Here is a 15,963-nt window from a genome sequence, read left to right as displayed (position 1 = left end):
AAGACCCATAGTGTTCATGAATTTGAAAGCTTCAGCCATGAGGCTTTTTCTTGCCAAGGAGGCATTCCTGCCATACACTTACAGGAGTTAGAACAAGTAAGTCATCATTTCTAGATGCAGCCTCTGGTGCCACTGTGCAAAACCCTGTTAAGTGGTCTGGTTTATAAATGCAAGTGTGACTTAAGCTTTAGTGGAACTCCTCCCAGCAGAAGCAGTGTGTCTTTTGAGAGAAGAACCTAAAGCACAGACAACGTCTTTCCTACCCAAACCAAAAGGATGACTTCAACTGTTTTCAAGTTCCACTGCTCTCGCCCCCCTAATTCTCACCAAATGCCATGTGGAGCCTACAGAAATATGAACCCTTAAAGGCCATTTCATGCACCTGAGAAGAAACTGCGGTGATGAAAGTAGGCTGCTTTTTGTTTATGCATTGTTCATATTCCTCTGGAGCCAAGTCCCATTCTTTCTCTCCCACTGTAGTCTGGGCTATTCCCTGCACACAACTCTTTCCTCTGCCTACTCGCTTGCCCTGGATTGCTGTTATTCTATCTGTAATTTATTTCAAAATACTTCAGCACAGGCAGTGTGACCTTATGTATACATTCTTCAGGTTGAGCTACTCTCTCTAGGCAGGCAATTGACTTCACTGGGATTCCCACTTCCCAGGAGAGGAACTAGTATTTCATCAGAAGGTTCCCATTCCAGGGATTCAGCCCTGTCCATCTCTCAGCAACACCAGAGGCTTTGTTACCTAGCATAATGGTGGTAAAATGAGCTCCTGTGGGTGAGATTATGGGTATGTGAGGTGCAGGATTGGCTAGAGAATTCATTCTTAATGTACTCTAAGCATTCAGTGATGATTGTCCTGGAGACAATGACCCAGTGTTCCTCCTGCTTCCACTCTAGCCACATTACCTGTTAGCATGAATGTCAAATGACTTCGCTCACATTTAAGACATGCCAGTGGCTTCCTACTGTCCATAGATTCAACTGACAAGTCCTTACCCTGACTCTCTAGACACTGCATGGACTGGCCCTGCTCACCTCTCTGGAAACATAAGGTGTATCTCTCTCCAGTTCCCTTGGCCTTAGCCTCATTGACTTTACTCCCTTGGGCCACCTCATGTGCTCTTTTCTCTACCTCTATTGTCTGATCAAAAGGGGCTTCTTCAGAAAGCCCTTCCCTAAAAAGCTCAGCTAAAGTAGGCCTTCATAGCCGTCACCATTACATTATCTTGTGTCATAGACATCACCACTCTAAAATTGACCTATCACCATCCGAAGAGTTTATTTCTAGGTTTAGTTGGTGACTCTTTCTCTCCAGCTTGACTGTAAGCTTCAGAAGTATGGGGACTTTTGATCTGTATCAGGATACTTAACACAGTGCTTGGCATCAGTAGATACTAAGTCAATATTTGCTGAATAAATGTATATGTTTTTGGTGCTGAGACATACTTTCTTTCCTGATTTGTTAATGGTATCCCTTCATTAAATGTTAAGGCACTTCACTCCCCTCTTTGGTTTAATATTTATTTGAAAATGTTCCTTTAGGGTAAGGCATTTATAGGCAAACCCTTGTTTCAGGAAGGAATTCACTCTTGTAGGCTAGTTTCTCTGAAAACTATCTCATCTATTTCTAAAAATTTATTTTAGTTCCAGATGGGGACCTTCCCAGATAGAAGCACCTCATTGACTATTAAGAAAATAGTTTTAAGAGTTTTTATCTAATGAAATTACATGGGCATCAGGGAAGTGGGGAGCATTTCTGAATATTAGAGATGATCAAGTTACATCAATAATTTTTGAGGAGAAACCCTGAGTGGGTGTACAGTATTCTTTAGTACTCTGTTGATATAAACATTTATTTGTTCGGAAGCCATCTGATGAGTAGTTATTTGAAATATGCATCAGTTAACTAAGAAACTGATTTCTTGGGACTGAGTAGGCACTAGATGACTATCTGAGTTTCTGGAAACTCCAGTTGAAGTGACTAGAGTGACTGGAAAAAGTTTATAAGCAAGAGGTTGTATCTCTTCCTTGAGCTGATCAGAACAACAGATCCCTGTTATGGACTGCTGAGGTCATTTTTCCTTATTTCCCAACTTCCCTACCCAGAGGTGTCATCAGTTTGACTGTGATTTGCAGTTTAAGAGAGTTTTATCTTACATGTCTTTATTTGTATTTATGGCCACGAGCAGGGTGAGGTTCAGAGGATTACACACTTCAACAGCTTAAATGATCATGTCATTTTGTTATGGACTGAATGTTGTGTTCCTCAAAAATTCAGATGTTGAAATCCTAACCCTCAAGGTGATGCTATTAGGAAAGGGGGCCTTTGGATGGTGATTAGGTCATGCAGGTGGAGTCTTAACAAATAGGATTAGTACCCTTATAAAAGAGACCCCAGAGAACTCTCTAACCCTTTCTGCCATGTAAGGTTGCAAGGCAAAGTTGGCAGTCTGCAAACCAGAAGAAGGCCCTCATCAGAACTCAACCATGCTGGTTTCTGGACCTCCAACTTCTAGCCTCCAAAACTGTGGGAAATAAATTTTTGTTGCTTAAATTTGCCATCCAGTTTATGATAGTTTGTTGTAATAGTCCAAAGTGATTAAGACACACTCCCATGCTTAAAACTCTCTAGTGCTTTGTATGGTTCTTTGAAGAAAGACTGGAATCACTTCCACCTGCAACCTAGCCACTGTCTACTCACCTCTTCAGTCCCTCCTGGTCCACACAATGCCTTGCTCTCCATGCAGCAACCGTACTGGAATATTTCTAGTTCCTTGAAATCCCACCTTGCTTCCTCCCACTGGGAGACCTACTGACACCCTGTCCTCCTTGCCCTCCCCACCTCTTCACCATGTGTTCATCATTTGTCAATATACGCAGTTTTCAGAGTTCTTGTTAAAAGTCACATGGGGTCAGGTCCTTCTATTGCCACTTATTTCTTTTCATGTGATACACAGTCTTGTTTATATATTTGTGTGTTTAAGGCCAATTTTCAAAGAAAGGGCTATGGTAATGAATGGCTAGCAATGCCAGAATCACATTATAGGTGAGTAGTGAACCATAAGTAGCAACTACTTACCCCTAGTCCAACACGTTCAGGCAAACCCTTAAACAACTGGTGACTTCATCAGCAAGTGATGTCATCAGAAAGTGACATCTTTCTTCATCAGAAAGTGAGTCAGCTAGATAACTTTACCTTTACCTTTCTGTACATTATTTTTTAAAAGACATACACACATATACATTTTAAAACATAGTCTAGATGACCTATAAAGGCAAATAGTTTGTGTCTCAAATATTAATATGGTTAAAATTGTGTTTTTTAAGGAAGAAATTATAAACATTAATAAAATAAGTCAATGGGCTATCTGCTGTTTTTCTCCTCCTTTTTCTCTGTTCCTTTTATAAAATCAGAATAAAACTTCTTTTTAATAACCATGAAATAACAAGGAATTTGTTCTTGTTCTTCAAGTTAATATCCTTTTCTCTGCATAACCAGAACTGGTATTTCCAATTTTCAGGTGAGGAAGTGTAGGCACAAGATGTTTTAGACACTTTTCAGTTAACTTAGAGCTGCATGCCTTGTCTCCCAAATCACCTAAGTCAATTGCTTTCCTGAGTCTCAGGTATTTCCATTATGATGATGATTATAAATGACCATCTGGATCAGAGGCTGTGCTACTGTGCTAAAGAGATAAAGTGTCTTCCCTGTAGGAACTCCTAATATTCAGGCACCATTTCTCTAAGCTTTAGAAGTGGCTGAAATGGGGTTTGGGGGCAGTAGACAGTCACTGGGGGTCAATCCAAAATCTATTCAATGTGGGACCTAATTCAGAAGAGTTTAGGAAAGAAGAGATGAGGAATATCTGATGAGGTGTCCCCTAGAAAGTTAGCATCACATATATCTGGTGCCTAGAAACAGAAGGTTAAAGTTATGGAACATTCTGCTTAATGTCACCGATGGCCTCTGCCGATGAGGGATCTGTCACAGGAAGATGAATGTAATCTTCCAGTTACTGTTCAAATGTCCCCTTTTGGGTTCAGTCTGGAATCCCTGGGTCCATTCCAATTAAATCTTAAAATGAACTTCAGCTCAGAGTGTTCAAAGCCTGCAGCCCACAGTAGTGGATTACTTAGAAATACCCTAGGGGATTGGCCAGATTGCTCCAAGAATATAACAGATGAAATGACTGATAACTCATGGTCTCTGTCAGTTTCCTGTCAGTGAGTGATGAATAAAGGGCCCACAGTTAGGCCCTGAGATGCACAATCAATACACAGTCTATTTTGTGATTCTAGATAAATGGTGCCCCAACCTGTCTCCAGCTTACAGCTAATTACCAATCCCCTGAATCCCCAAATTACCACCATCGCTCCTTTACAGGGAAAGCCAGAATTTGAGCTAAAAGCTTCAGCGAATACCATAGAAAAATATGTAGTTCCTGCCCTCAGGAGCTTACAATCTAGATTTGCCTTGTGCTTATACAAACGTCCCCATGAGAACCTCAGATGATAATAACACTTAATGAGCACTATGTGCCGGACACTATTTTTAGTGTTTTACATCTTTTATCTAATTCAATCTTTATAATAACCGTTATGATACTTTGAGGTAGATGTGATTATTATCCTCATTATAGGAATAACAAAAAATGGAAACAAAAATAGGTTAGGCAACTAGTCTGAGGTCACAGAGCTAGGAAAAATTGGAGTTGGGGCTCAAATCTAGGTTACAAAGGCCAGTATCTTAGGTATTCCCCTAGAATAATCATAACTATAGGAAATATTTCCTATGGGCCAGGCATCGTGCTGAGTTATTTTACATGCATTACTTTATTTAATGCTCATAATTAGTGATTACCATCATTTATATAATTGTTTTTTAAACGCTCCCATTTTCTTTCTCTTACGTTTCTGCAATATCAGTGTATTTTTATCTTATAGATGAGGCTTAGGGAGACGTAAACCTTTCCCAGGGTTAACACTGAAGGACTCAGTTATTGATTAGTTTTCTCCAAGGTCTGACACCCACATATTGGCATCATTTTATGTTCTGAGAAAAACACCTTCAAATAATATCCTAGACAAACATTACTCTAACAAAAACAATAATACTGCTATTTATATTGTGTTTCACTACTAACACTTGGATTGACTTGAGTCCCATGGCAAGTCTAAGTGTTGATATCTCAGGTTGCAGATGTCAAAACTACGATTCAAAATACAAGGAGTGATTTGGAGTCATACAATTTTGTCCACACTCACTGAGCTACATTTATTCACTAGTTCACTTAAGAAACCAGCATGCTGTTACATTCTGGCCCTTGAGGGACAAAGCTGAATGACACCCCGTCTTCTGTAATTTGCAGCATGGAACAGTCTATGGATCCACTTTGAACTCGTGGTGGAAGGATGTCCCTTGGAAGGGGCAGATGCTCTGATCCTGGTAAGCCATCCTTGCTCCCCAGGGGTCCCCTCTCCTGATTCTTCACCTTCCTTCCCTTGAATCTGATGAAAGGCAGTATTTGCCCTTCTCTGGAGACATATAACTTGAACACTTGGCCCTGATGGGGAAGCAGCTCTGCAGGGACTTTTTCAGCCATCTGTAAACAATTTCAGTGGCAACCCGCGAACTGTAATCCATGAATGGGACTACACTTTACAAGTCATCAAGTCTAACTTCCAGACCAGGGAATTGATGGGGGAGACAGTGAACCCTAGAGCAAAGTGCCAAACTTCTGTCAATAGCTTGAGGCTAGTGGAAAGACCTCGAGGAGGCGACTCCAGAAGTTCAGCGCGTAGGAAGCTCCGATACCAATAGCCCTTTGATGATAGTGGGGTTGGTGAAGGAAACAGTGCTCCGCAAGGTTATCCCTGCCCCAGGCAGTCCAATTTTCACTCTGCAGATTCTCTCTGGCTCTAACTACCCCAGATAACAAGGAGTGAATGCAGAATAGCACGGGCTTTAGGGCCAATCAGACATTAGTTAGAAAAATTCCTACTACATGGTTTATGTAAACTTGAAGATGAATGATTGCGAACTCCCCGAAAAGGGCTCAGACAATGCCATGCATAAAGAGGGGCCCTGTAATTTGAGGTTTCAGAACCCGAAGTGAAGGGGTCAGGCAGCCGGGTACGGCGGAAACTCACAGCTTTCGCCCAGCGAGAGGACAAAGGTCTGGGACACACTCCAACTGCGTCCGGATCTTGGCTGAATCGGACTCTCAGGGTGGAGGAGACACAAGCACAGCAGCTGCCCAGCGTGTGCCCAGCCCTCCCACCGCTGGTCCCGGCTGCCAGGAGGCTGGCCGCTGGCGGGAAGGGGCCGGGAAACCTCAGAGCCCCGCGGAGACAGCAGCCGCCTTGTTCCTCAGCCCGGTGGCTTTTTTTTCCCCTGCTCTCCCAGGGGCCAGACACCACCGCCCCACCCCTCACGCCCCACCTCCCTGGGGGATCCTTTCCGCCCCAGCCCTGAAAGCGTTAACCCTGGAGCTTTCTGCACACCCCCCGACCGCTCCCGCCCAAGCTTCCTAAAAAAGAAAGGTGCAAAGTTTGGTCCAGGATAGAAAAATGACTGATCAAAGGCAGGCGATACTTCCTGTTGCCGGGACGCTATATATAACGTGATGAGCGCACGGGCTGCGGAGACGCACCGGAGCGCTCGCCCAGCCGCCGCCTCCAAGCCCCTGAGGTTTCCGGGGACCACAATGAACAAGTTGCTGTGCTGCGCGCTCGTGGTAAGTCCCTGGGCCAGCCGACGGGTGCCCGGCGCCTGGGGAGGCTGCTGCCACCTGGTCTCCCAACCTCCCAGCGGACCGGCGGGGAGAAGTCTCCACTCGCTCCCTCCCAGGAGAGGCTTGGGGTTAGGCTGGAGCAGGAAACCGCTTTCAAGTTATGCCATGCTTCCCCTAGGGTGTCCTTTTACGCTGCAAAGTTCTTGCTGACTTTATGGAAGACAGCAAGAGAGAGACAGACAGCGAGAGAGAGGGAGAGAGAGAGAGAGAGAGAGAGAGAGAGAGAGAGAGAGAGAGAAACTTGTTTGAAAGTTTTAGTCATTAACCTTCTGTCTTCATCTCAGAATATTAACGCCCTCATGTAGTCCATATTATCTTTGCTTAATGAACTTGAACTTTTATTATTAGTGGCAAAGAAGTGGTCCCTTAGATTCAGAGTAAGTTGGAAGAAGACGTTAGTCTTCTTAAAACCATTATAATTAGAATATGACATGATAGATTTTTCTAATGCAAATATTATGGGAAATTTTGAATAATTAGGAGAAAAGATCTCTCACACACACTTCTTAACTGTGTAATGTTTTAATAAAATTTTATTGTTAAAATTATTTCACTTCTCAACTTCAATATACTGTGGAGAATATTGGCAGTATGTTATGTTCTAAAACATATCTAAAGAATTGAAGTTCACTAAATAGGGCTAAAAATTGTGTTTAAAATGTTATTTGGAAAAGAAAGGAATCTCTGTGACTTAGCTTTTTTTTTAAGCTTAGGTTTTGATCAAGTTAATAAGATTTGCATGTAGGTTTTTCTATGACCAATGACTTATTTTCTCTATGACACTAGAGTGTAGAGTACATCAAGATATGAATCAGACATTTATGCAAGGCTAGGAAAAGCCATATTTAAGCCACATATGTGTTTTGGATGTGTTTGAGTAAATGTTTGAATTTCAACCTCCAACCCACAAATAATGAATAGAAGGCTAGGTAGTCTTCTACTTAGTTCCTAGGATACAGAAACATAAATAAGTAAATAAATAGTAAAGACACTAAAGAACAGGTAAGTTGGATAGGAATCTACCCATAAGTATGTTAAAATATATATGTATGTATGTGTGTGTGTGTATAACTTCATCGCTAGAGATACTATGGAGTGCTTTTAAAAAGGTAAACCTTTATTAAAATATAACACATAGAGAATTGTGCAAGTGGTAAGTGCCTAATGCAGTTTTTCTAAGTGAGCACTTGTGAGCTAGCACACAGATCAAGATTTATATTATCGGCACCTCGAGAGCTTCCATCACTACTGTGTCTATGGCCAGAACAATCAGTATTCTGATTTGAACAACATAGATGAATTTTGCTTGTATTTGAACTTCCTATAAATGGAACTTATTCAATTTTTTGCATTTGACTTCTTTCACTGAAAGTTCTGTTGTGAGATTCATCTCTACTGTAGGATATAGAAAAATTTGTCCATTGTCATTGCTGTATGGTATTCCATTGTATGGACACACCACAATTGATTTAATCATCCTAGTTTTGGGCTAGTATAAATAACGCTGCTGTTAATATGGGGACATTTTTATTCTTCCTAGCCCTTTTTATTTTGTCAAAGATTTAATTAATAATAAACATACTAGCAATGAGTTAAATTTCAGGGTTTCCACTAAATAATATAAGTTTCTATTTAGAAGTATCCATAAATTTAAATAGTAAAATATTTTTATATGTGGTCTGTACAGGAAGATAGACAAACATGTAGATAATACTAATTTTAGATGATACAGCATTATCAGAAGAGAAGACTTCGTATATGTCTTGAACACAGTAAATACTTTATATAGGAAGAATTTTGCTTCCCCTTTCTTTAGCTTCTGAGACTTACTTTATTTTGAAAATGATTGCAAATGGACACTTTGTATTTACACATAGAGTCCAGATGCCCTTTTGTAAAACCAAGGTGCCACTGTAGGAACTAGAAGCACCACAGATATTTATTTCTTTATAATGGGCATTCCACTGGCACTAGGCATCAGGACAGTGTGAAAAGCAAGATAGACACTATTCCTTTCACCATGGACCCATAGTCTAATGGAGAAAGCAGATATTGGGCAAGTAATTGTGTATATAGAGTTGCAAAAAAGAAACTACTGGGTGACTTGGGAATATAAAAGATTCTGCCATATAGCACCTTATAATGGAAGCTGCTAGTGCAGTGTTACCATGTGGACCAAAAATCAAATACCAGTACCACCACTTACCTGAGAAATGACTGTGGCCAAGTTACTTCTTGAGTTTTAGTTTTGTCTTCTATAAAATGATAATAATGATATGCATATATCCAAGATGCCCACATAAAGTTTCTGCTTCATATCAACACTAGCTCCTAGCACGATGCTCACAGATAACTAACTTTAGGACAATCTAGAGCCAAGTGAATTATGTAAACGAAGTGCTGATGATACTCAGAGGAGGGAGAGATGGCCATCTACCATCATCCTGGAGGAGGGGTATGATGTTTCATTGTTGGAAATTTAAAATCAGGCATCTTGGACCAAAGAAGTGAGACAAGGCAAGATTGTGTAGCAAAATAGAATTCTAGATTCTTTTTGTGAGTGCAAAGGGTATGCTGGTAGGCAAGCAGGGAAGGAGGTAGGGATGGGATGTTGTCATTAGTACTAATGTCATAGACATGGGCTTTCCTGGAATGTTCCTTAATGCAGTTAAGCAGAGGCCTGCTCTGCTTCACTCAGGCTTAGGTTTTAACTGATGGCTGAAACTTCCCATCATGTAGTATCGGAACCATCCATTGAAATTCTCAAAGCTAAGTTCTGAATTAATGTTATGATACTAGGAGTTGGGGTGGAAAAGTGGGCAGGGAGGGGTAGATTTATTTTTTTCTCAGGAAAAATGTCTGGTCTGTCTGTTTTCCTGTAGAATAATGCCTTTGGGGGCTTTTTGTTGTTTTATTGTTATTTTGGTTTCCTCTCCCTCCCCCTAGTGGTTAAGTTTTTTTTGTTTGTTTGTTTGTTTTTTTGTTTGTTTTGTTTTAAGAGAATGAATACTCTGAAGTTTCTAGGAAAATCTGACATACCCTCGATCCAAAACAGTCCTGATCCCTGTCCGTAGCAATGTTCCTGGCCCGGGTCACCTAGCAACCTCCAGCACAATTTCTAATTTCGATCTAGTTTCAAATTTTACTTCTTAAGCTGAAACTACAGCTGTGAAATTCCATTGATTGAGGAAGTAAGCGTTCTGCACCAGATGGTTTATCCGGTTAGTTCTAGAAGGAGAGCTATGGCAGTGCTGATCAAAAGGAACTAAACACACACTCAGGTATTTTTGCTCTCCTAGCCACTAACTTGCCTGCTGGGTTTTGCTCTTGGCAACCCTCAGCCCCCCACTGCTGGCATGTTCCATTTGTGTGAAAGCTTTTTGTAAAAAGCATTATTTTCTCTAGCATCTCATTAACCGATAGCATTTCCTTTAGTTTGAGTTTCTCCTTTGCAGCCAAAAAAGAAAAAGAAAAAAAAAAAAAAAAGGCTGGGGAATATATTGAAGGGAAACAGTGATCTTACAAAAATTTGTTTGCATTAAAGCCTTGACTGATGATGTCTAGCTGCTCCTTATGTTGCTACAATGGAGCAGAGATGCCAAAATTATCAGGATATTTGTATGGTTTACCCTGTAGGGCAGTAGTTCTCAATTATAACAGATTTCTTTCATGCACTTTTACAATTAATCCTTTGAAACAACCTCCTTGCTCTCCTGAAATGAAATTCAGAGTGCATATATTTTACCTACACATATAATTTTAAAAAATCAATATACTGTCATAACTATATTATAAAGAAGTAATAAAAAGAAAGTAATTTATAATAAAATAGGCTTCACTTGAAGACTTAAAGAAGTAGTGATATGCTGACATCTTTTTGTAAAATTGCCATAAACACACCACTAGGAATAAAGACTGGGGAACACGTGTAATATTGGTGACTCAAAAACATGGTTAGCATTGGCTTTGGTGCTATGATTTTCTGAAATGGTGAACAAATGTTGCTAGAGTTTTAAACAGAACAAATTTTAATAATCTTCTATCAAATTTATCTTGTTAAATTCCTGAAAAATTAAGTATGTATAACAATTATGCAAAAAGCACTTTGTGTGTGTATATAAAATGGAGTTCTGATCTAGACTCAGATAATAGATTTTTTTACTTAGATTTCTTATATCAGTGGTCAATAGGACATGAATGTGTGTGGGACGTGGGATTATTCTTTATTGTTCAGGATGTCCAGCAGCATACAGTCATTGTGACCGGAGAAATGCCCCCACAGATTCCTAGAACTTCTCCTAAGGGATAGCACCACCTCTGTGGCAAAGTATGGGCTCTTTGCAAGCACAGATTTTCATCTTGTTCATTTGTAGCCCCAAGGTCTCCATAATGCATGACAATAAGGTGTGTTTCCTGAGTTAAAGGAGCTATAAAGAGATTTGCTAGGGTGTTGGATAGTCTACTGGCAATTTCCATGGATGTTCCAACAGAATTTAGCTTACTGCCACTGGCAATTTCCATGGATGTTCCAACAGAATTTAGCTTGCTGCCAGATAGTTCACTTCTAATGTTGACTTTGATCTCTTTGAAAAGATACACATAACACCCTACCCACCTGACCAATATTTTAAATACATTTATATATTCCTACTATAAAGGTTCATATCAATACCTTCACAAAAGCCCATTCTTAAGCAAGTAACAAAAATGTACCAGATTCATATATTGATATTTGGAGTGCAATCTAAGCCTGGCTGTACCAGTTTTCTGGCCTTCCCATCCAGTTGGGACTGTGTGCTATCTACTGAGTTGAGAATACCGGTATACACAGCTACTGAGTGGAGAACAAATGATGGTGGGTTTGGACATCAAGTGTTCATTTTTGGTTTGATAAATTTTATGTGTTTGTAACATGTCTCAGTAGAGATGTCAAGTAGGCATTTAGATATAAAATATTTTAGAGTGCAGGAGAAGCCTGGGCTGGAGATTTTTTTTTAAAATGTGTCTCAACAGCCTAGAGAAGATTTTTGGAGCCATAGAGATGGATGACTTCACAAGCCAAGAAAGAAGAGTGTGAAGCCGCCCCCAGAGCACAATTCTGATATCGATAGTCTGGTAAACAAAATGCAAATATGAACAGCAGTAGCAGCCATGTTTAGAAAAGAAAACAAAAATCAAAATAAAACTTAGCAACCCACAATAGCAGGAACTAGTGAATCGGAAATCCTAGGAACATCCGTAAACTATCTATGCGAGAAGAAAGAGTGAGGTATGGCCAACTTGAAATAGATACAAGGACGGTGTTTTTATGTGACATGTAATTAGTTTTTGGAACTCACTACCACAGAATATTTTGGGGTAACTAGCAGAGAAAGTCTAAAAAAAGAATCCTTTTAGACAGTTGTAAGGGATAAGAATAGTGTTACAACACATTAGCTAAGAAACTGAGTGGTACCCATTCTCTCTCACATTTACCTGGCCTCTCTAAATGAATGTTATGAGGCTAGAACAGTCTACAGACACACTAAAATTGTTCTTTCCAGCTACAAGTTGGCATAATTTCCGAGGTACTTGAGTAGTTTTTTTTTCACCCCAATTTCTCAGAAGCACCTGAATCAGCCACACCATAAATGGATAGAGGATGCAAGAGGAAATGAAATGTAATTCCTAAAGCCCTTCCAAAAAAAGTAATGTGCTGATAATGGCTTTGATTTACCTCTTTATTGTTGTGATTTTTTAAAAAATTCACCTCTCTAGATTTATAGTCTTAATACCTATTAAAATATTTAATTTCCTTGAAGCCACCTTCTTTAAAAATAAAATGAATAGCTTTAAGATTTCTACTCCAATTCAGACTGGACCTTTTCTATAATAGCCTCTTCAATAATCACGAATAAAATAGGAAAATAGGTGTCAAGATGGATTTAGATTCAAGACAAGACAGTGACTCATCTAAGCTTTGTGGCTGCCTTTAGTAAATCCGATTTTCTTCTCTGGTCTTTGATCCAGAAACCTCAGTTCTCTTGCCATGTAATACTACTTTCTTGTTCCAAAAAAATGATTTCTTTTATTCTTAGAAATATGAATATCAGCACTCTATTCCTTAAAAACTTCTCCTGACCATCAATTTGCATCAATTTCACCACCACCACCATCACTAAAAAATGTAATTTAACAATTCAGTTGTGGGTCATGGTGACAATACTTTTGCAATGGCAGTGGTGAGAGGCAAGAGTTTCTCATTCTGAGACACATTCTTCTTGTCTTTAGCCAACATGCATAGAAGTTATGAATGTGTGTATTTTTCATATTTCACTTAGTTAAAAGCCAGGTTCCAAAGTTCTCAGTTGTATTTAGTCTCTGAGCTCCAATGGGTGACACCACTTCTATGGGTCTTACTTCCAGCATCTCTAAAATAGAGGTTAGAATAGGTCATATGTGGAAGGTCTGATGCAGTTTAAAGATTTTGCCATCTGAATTAAACACACACACACACACACACACACACACACAATTGTGCATTATTTCCTGCTCAAAACATGCAAATATCAAACAGACTTGTCTATAAAAAACATTATAGGAATGTTTTAAAATATTCTATTTTGTTGCCTTTGTCAAAGTTTATTCTGCCCCATTGGTTCATGTATAAGAAATTCTATTTAAATCAGTGAGACCACAAGATGAAGCAGCTTTTGAAATGTTACCTACCTTTAGATAGTAGGTAGTATGACTTATATATTTTGGAGTCAAAAATTATTTTTTTAAGCCAAAAAAGATTTTCTCATTCTGAGACACATTCTTCTTGTCTTTAGCCAATATGCATAGAAGTTATGAATGTGCATATTTTTCATATCCCATTTAGTTAAAAGCCAGGTTCAAGACATCCCCTCAGGACTTACTGAAGAGATATAATTATGGTCACTTGCAGTCTCCTTAGATGCATTGAGTGGAATTTTCTTTGAATTTGTATTCACAAGGAAGTACTTGACAACTGCACACCATTATTTGGAATACATGTCAAACCTTCAGGCAGAATAAGCATGATAATGGGTAGGTTGGCATGACCATTAGCAACTACACTTGAATAATACACCAGGCTGATAGACAGAGACCTCTGCACCCACGCTCTGTTTCCTGTCTCTTCTTTTAATATCCAGTAAAAAATGTAAAAAAAAGAAAAAAAAACTAGATTGTGCTAAAATAAATGCCAATAGAAAGCATGAGCAATGTTTATGAGGGTGATGTACTTGTTTGTGCTCTTTGCCAGTTGTTCCCAGTTCTTCTGCCTTCCAGAAGCTTGGTGGGATTGTGTATCCTAGCCTCCTGGTGAGGATGGGGTCGGGGAGAATGTGAATAGTTCTGGCCAGTAACTCATGAGTTAAAATGATGTAAGTCACTTACAAATTAGAGCACTTAATAGTTGATGTATACAGCCCTCCCAAAGTTGTTTGTTTTTTCCCTTTTCCTCCTTGACAGCAAATCAGCAATATTTCAGGTATTGGTTGCTATATCATCCTAGGTCCTGGACAGAGGACAATGGTAAGAGTCTTCAGCAGACCAACTAGGGACTTGACTATGTCTGAGAAATAAACCTGTGCTGTTTTTAAGCCAGTGAGATGGTTGAAGTTGTTTATTGGCATGACATAAGACCCAACCAGCCTTGACTTATTCAGTAGCCAAATCCCAGTTATATCTGATCATTGAAGGTAAGCAACTGCAAAGAACATTTACAACCCCCAAAAGACTAAATCTGTGATTTTAGATTCTTCAACTCCTTCTTCATCAAAGCTATTGTTAGAAGGATTCATGAAGAAGGATCTCTTCTGTCTTCTGCTGCTGAAACTTCGAAAATTCAAAATTTAGATTACATAAAGGGTTAGCTGGGCTGCAGAGTGGGAAGGTCAACAGGCACCAGTATACTCCAAATCAAACACCCTATTATGTGACAGTAACCAAACAGGGATCATGCTTTTCATTGCTTCCAGTTGACCCTTCCTTTGTAGAAGTTCAGTTATCTTCATCTACAACTTTTACCCATTTAAGCCAAGCCAAAAGGAGGAAGCCATAAAATAGAAAGATGCTAATCATTTTTAGAATAGGCACTGTATTTGGACCTTACATGCCATATTTCACTTAATTTTCACAAAAAGCCTATGATGCAGAGATTAGTATCTCTATCTCAGAGATAAGGAAATTGAGGTTCAGAGAAGTTAGGTAACTTTCCCTAATGTTACCCAGCTGAGAAATTTTTCTGCTCTATACTAGTATATATCTATTAGCTGAGTCCAGTAAAAAATACCCATTAATCAGAGGAAAGCCTCTGTGGATACCCTGAACCCAGAGTCTTCCACAGGGGTTAAGAATGCCCAGGATGGGGCTCATGAGGGTCAAATCCTTGGGTGAAGTGATTTTAGTATACTTCTCATCCATTTTTCAGCTCCTCCTTCAGCTTCAGGTGTTTACCATAATTCTTTTCTTTAGCAATTAAATGCTCTTGCCTTAGTGGACATGAGCCCAGATTCCCTAGGTAACAGAACATAAAACAAAAAACTTTCTGTTTTAGTACCTTTTAGAAAGTATAATCCTGGGGATGCAGGAATAAGTGTATGATGAGTAACATAGAAAAGGAAGGAGAACAAATTCAAGGGAGCAAATTACTGAGAAGCTACTGCTTAGTATAAATTACAACTGATTACTCAATCTCATAGGAATAACTACCAGAGAGGTTGTGTAAAGTACAGTATTTTAGGACGAGAGAGGAAGGGAGAAGCATTTATTCACCAGTATGAGTAGATAGGTGGATGGATGGATGGATGAATAGGTGGGTAGGTGGACAGACAGATGGTCAAATAGGTAGGTAGGTAGGTAGGTAGATGGATAGATAGATAGTAAATCATATTGAGTTTTGTGTTGTAGTTGACCATTTATATGTCAATCTTCTTCATAACTGCAAGCTCCGAGAGGGAAAAGTCAGTTGTTAAAGGCTTAGGTTCAGATGGGATAGGATTTAAATCCCAGCTTGAATGTGTGCTAGCTCTGACACCTTTGAAAAGTCACTCAACTTCTTTGAGATTCGGTTTCTTTATATGTAAAATGGGGATAATCATATCTCATTAGAGATGGTTGCAGGGGATGGAATGATAATAGCATGTGAAGAAAG

General features: G+C 39.5%; 1 protein-coding gene across 1 annotated transcript in view; it reads left to right on the top strand.

The window, feature by feature from the left end:
- Positions 1-4,926: 4,926 nt before the first annotated feature.
- TNFRSF11B (TNF receptor superfamily member 11b) overlaps positions 4,927-15,963 on the top strand; it is a 30,135-nt gene continuing 19,098 nt past the window's right edge. The window contains exon 1 of the mRNA XM_003823325.6: positions 4,927-6,746. Within this exon, the coding sequence (XP_003823373.1) occupies positions 6,636-6,746 (111 nt within the window). The 5' untranslated portion in view covers positions 4,927-6,635. The remainder of the gene's footprint in view (positions 6,747-15,963) is intronic.

The sequence above is a fragment of the Pan paniscus genome, chromosome 7 (genome assembly GCF_029289425.2).
Source record: "Pan paniscus chromosome 7, NHGRI_mPanPan1-v2.0_pri, whole genome shotgun sequence".
Classification (NCBI taxonomy): domain Eukaryota; kingdom Metazoa; phylum Chordata; class Mammalia; order Primates; family Hominidae; genus Pan; species Pan paniscus.
The sequence above is the reverse complement of the archived record's forward strand: the minus strand, read 5'-3'. Positions and strand labels throughout refer to the sequence as shown.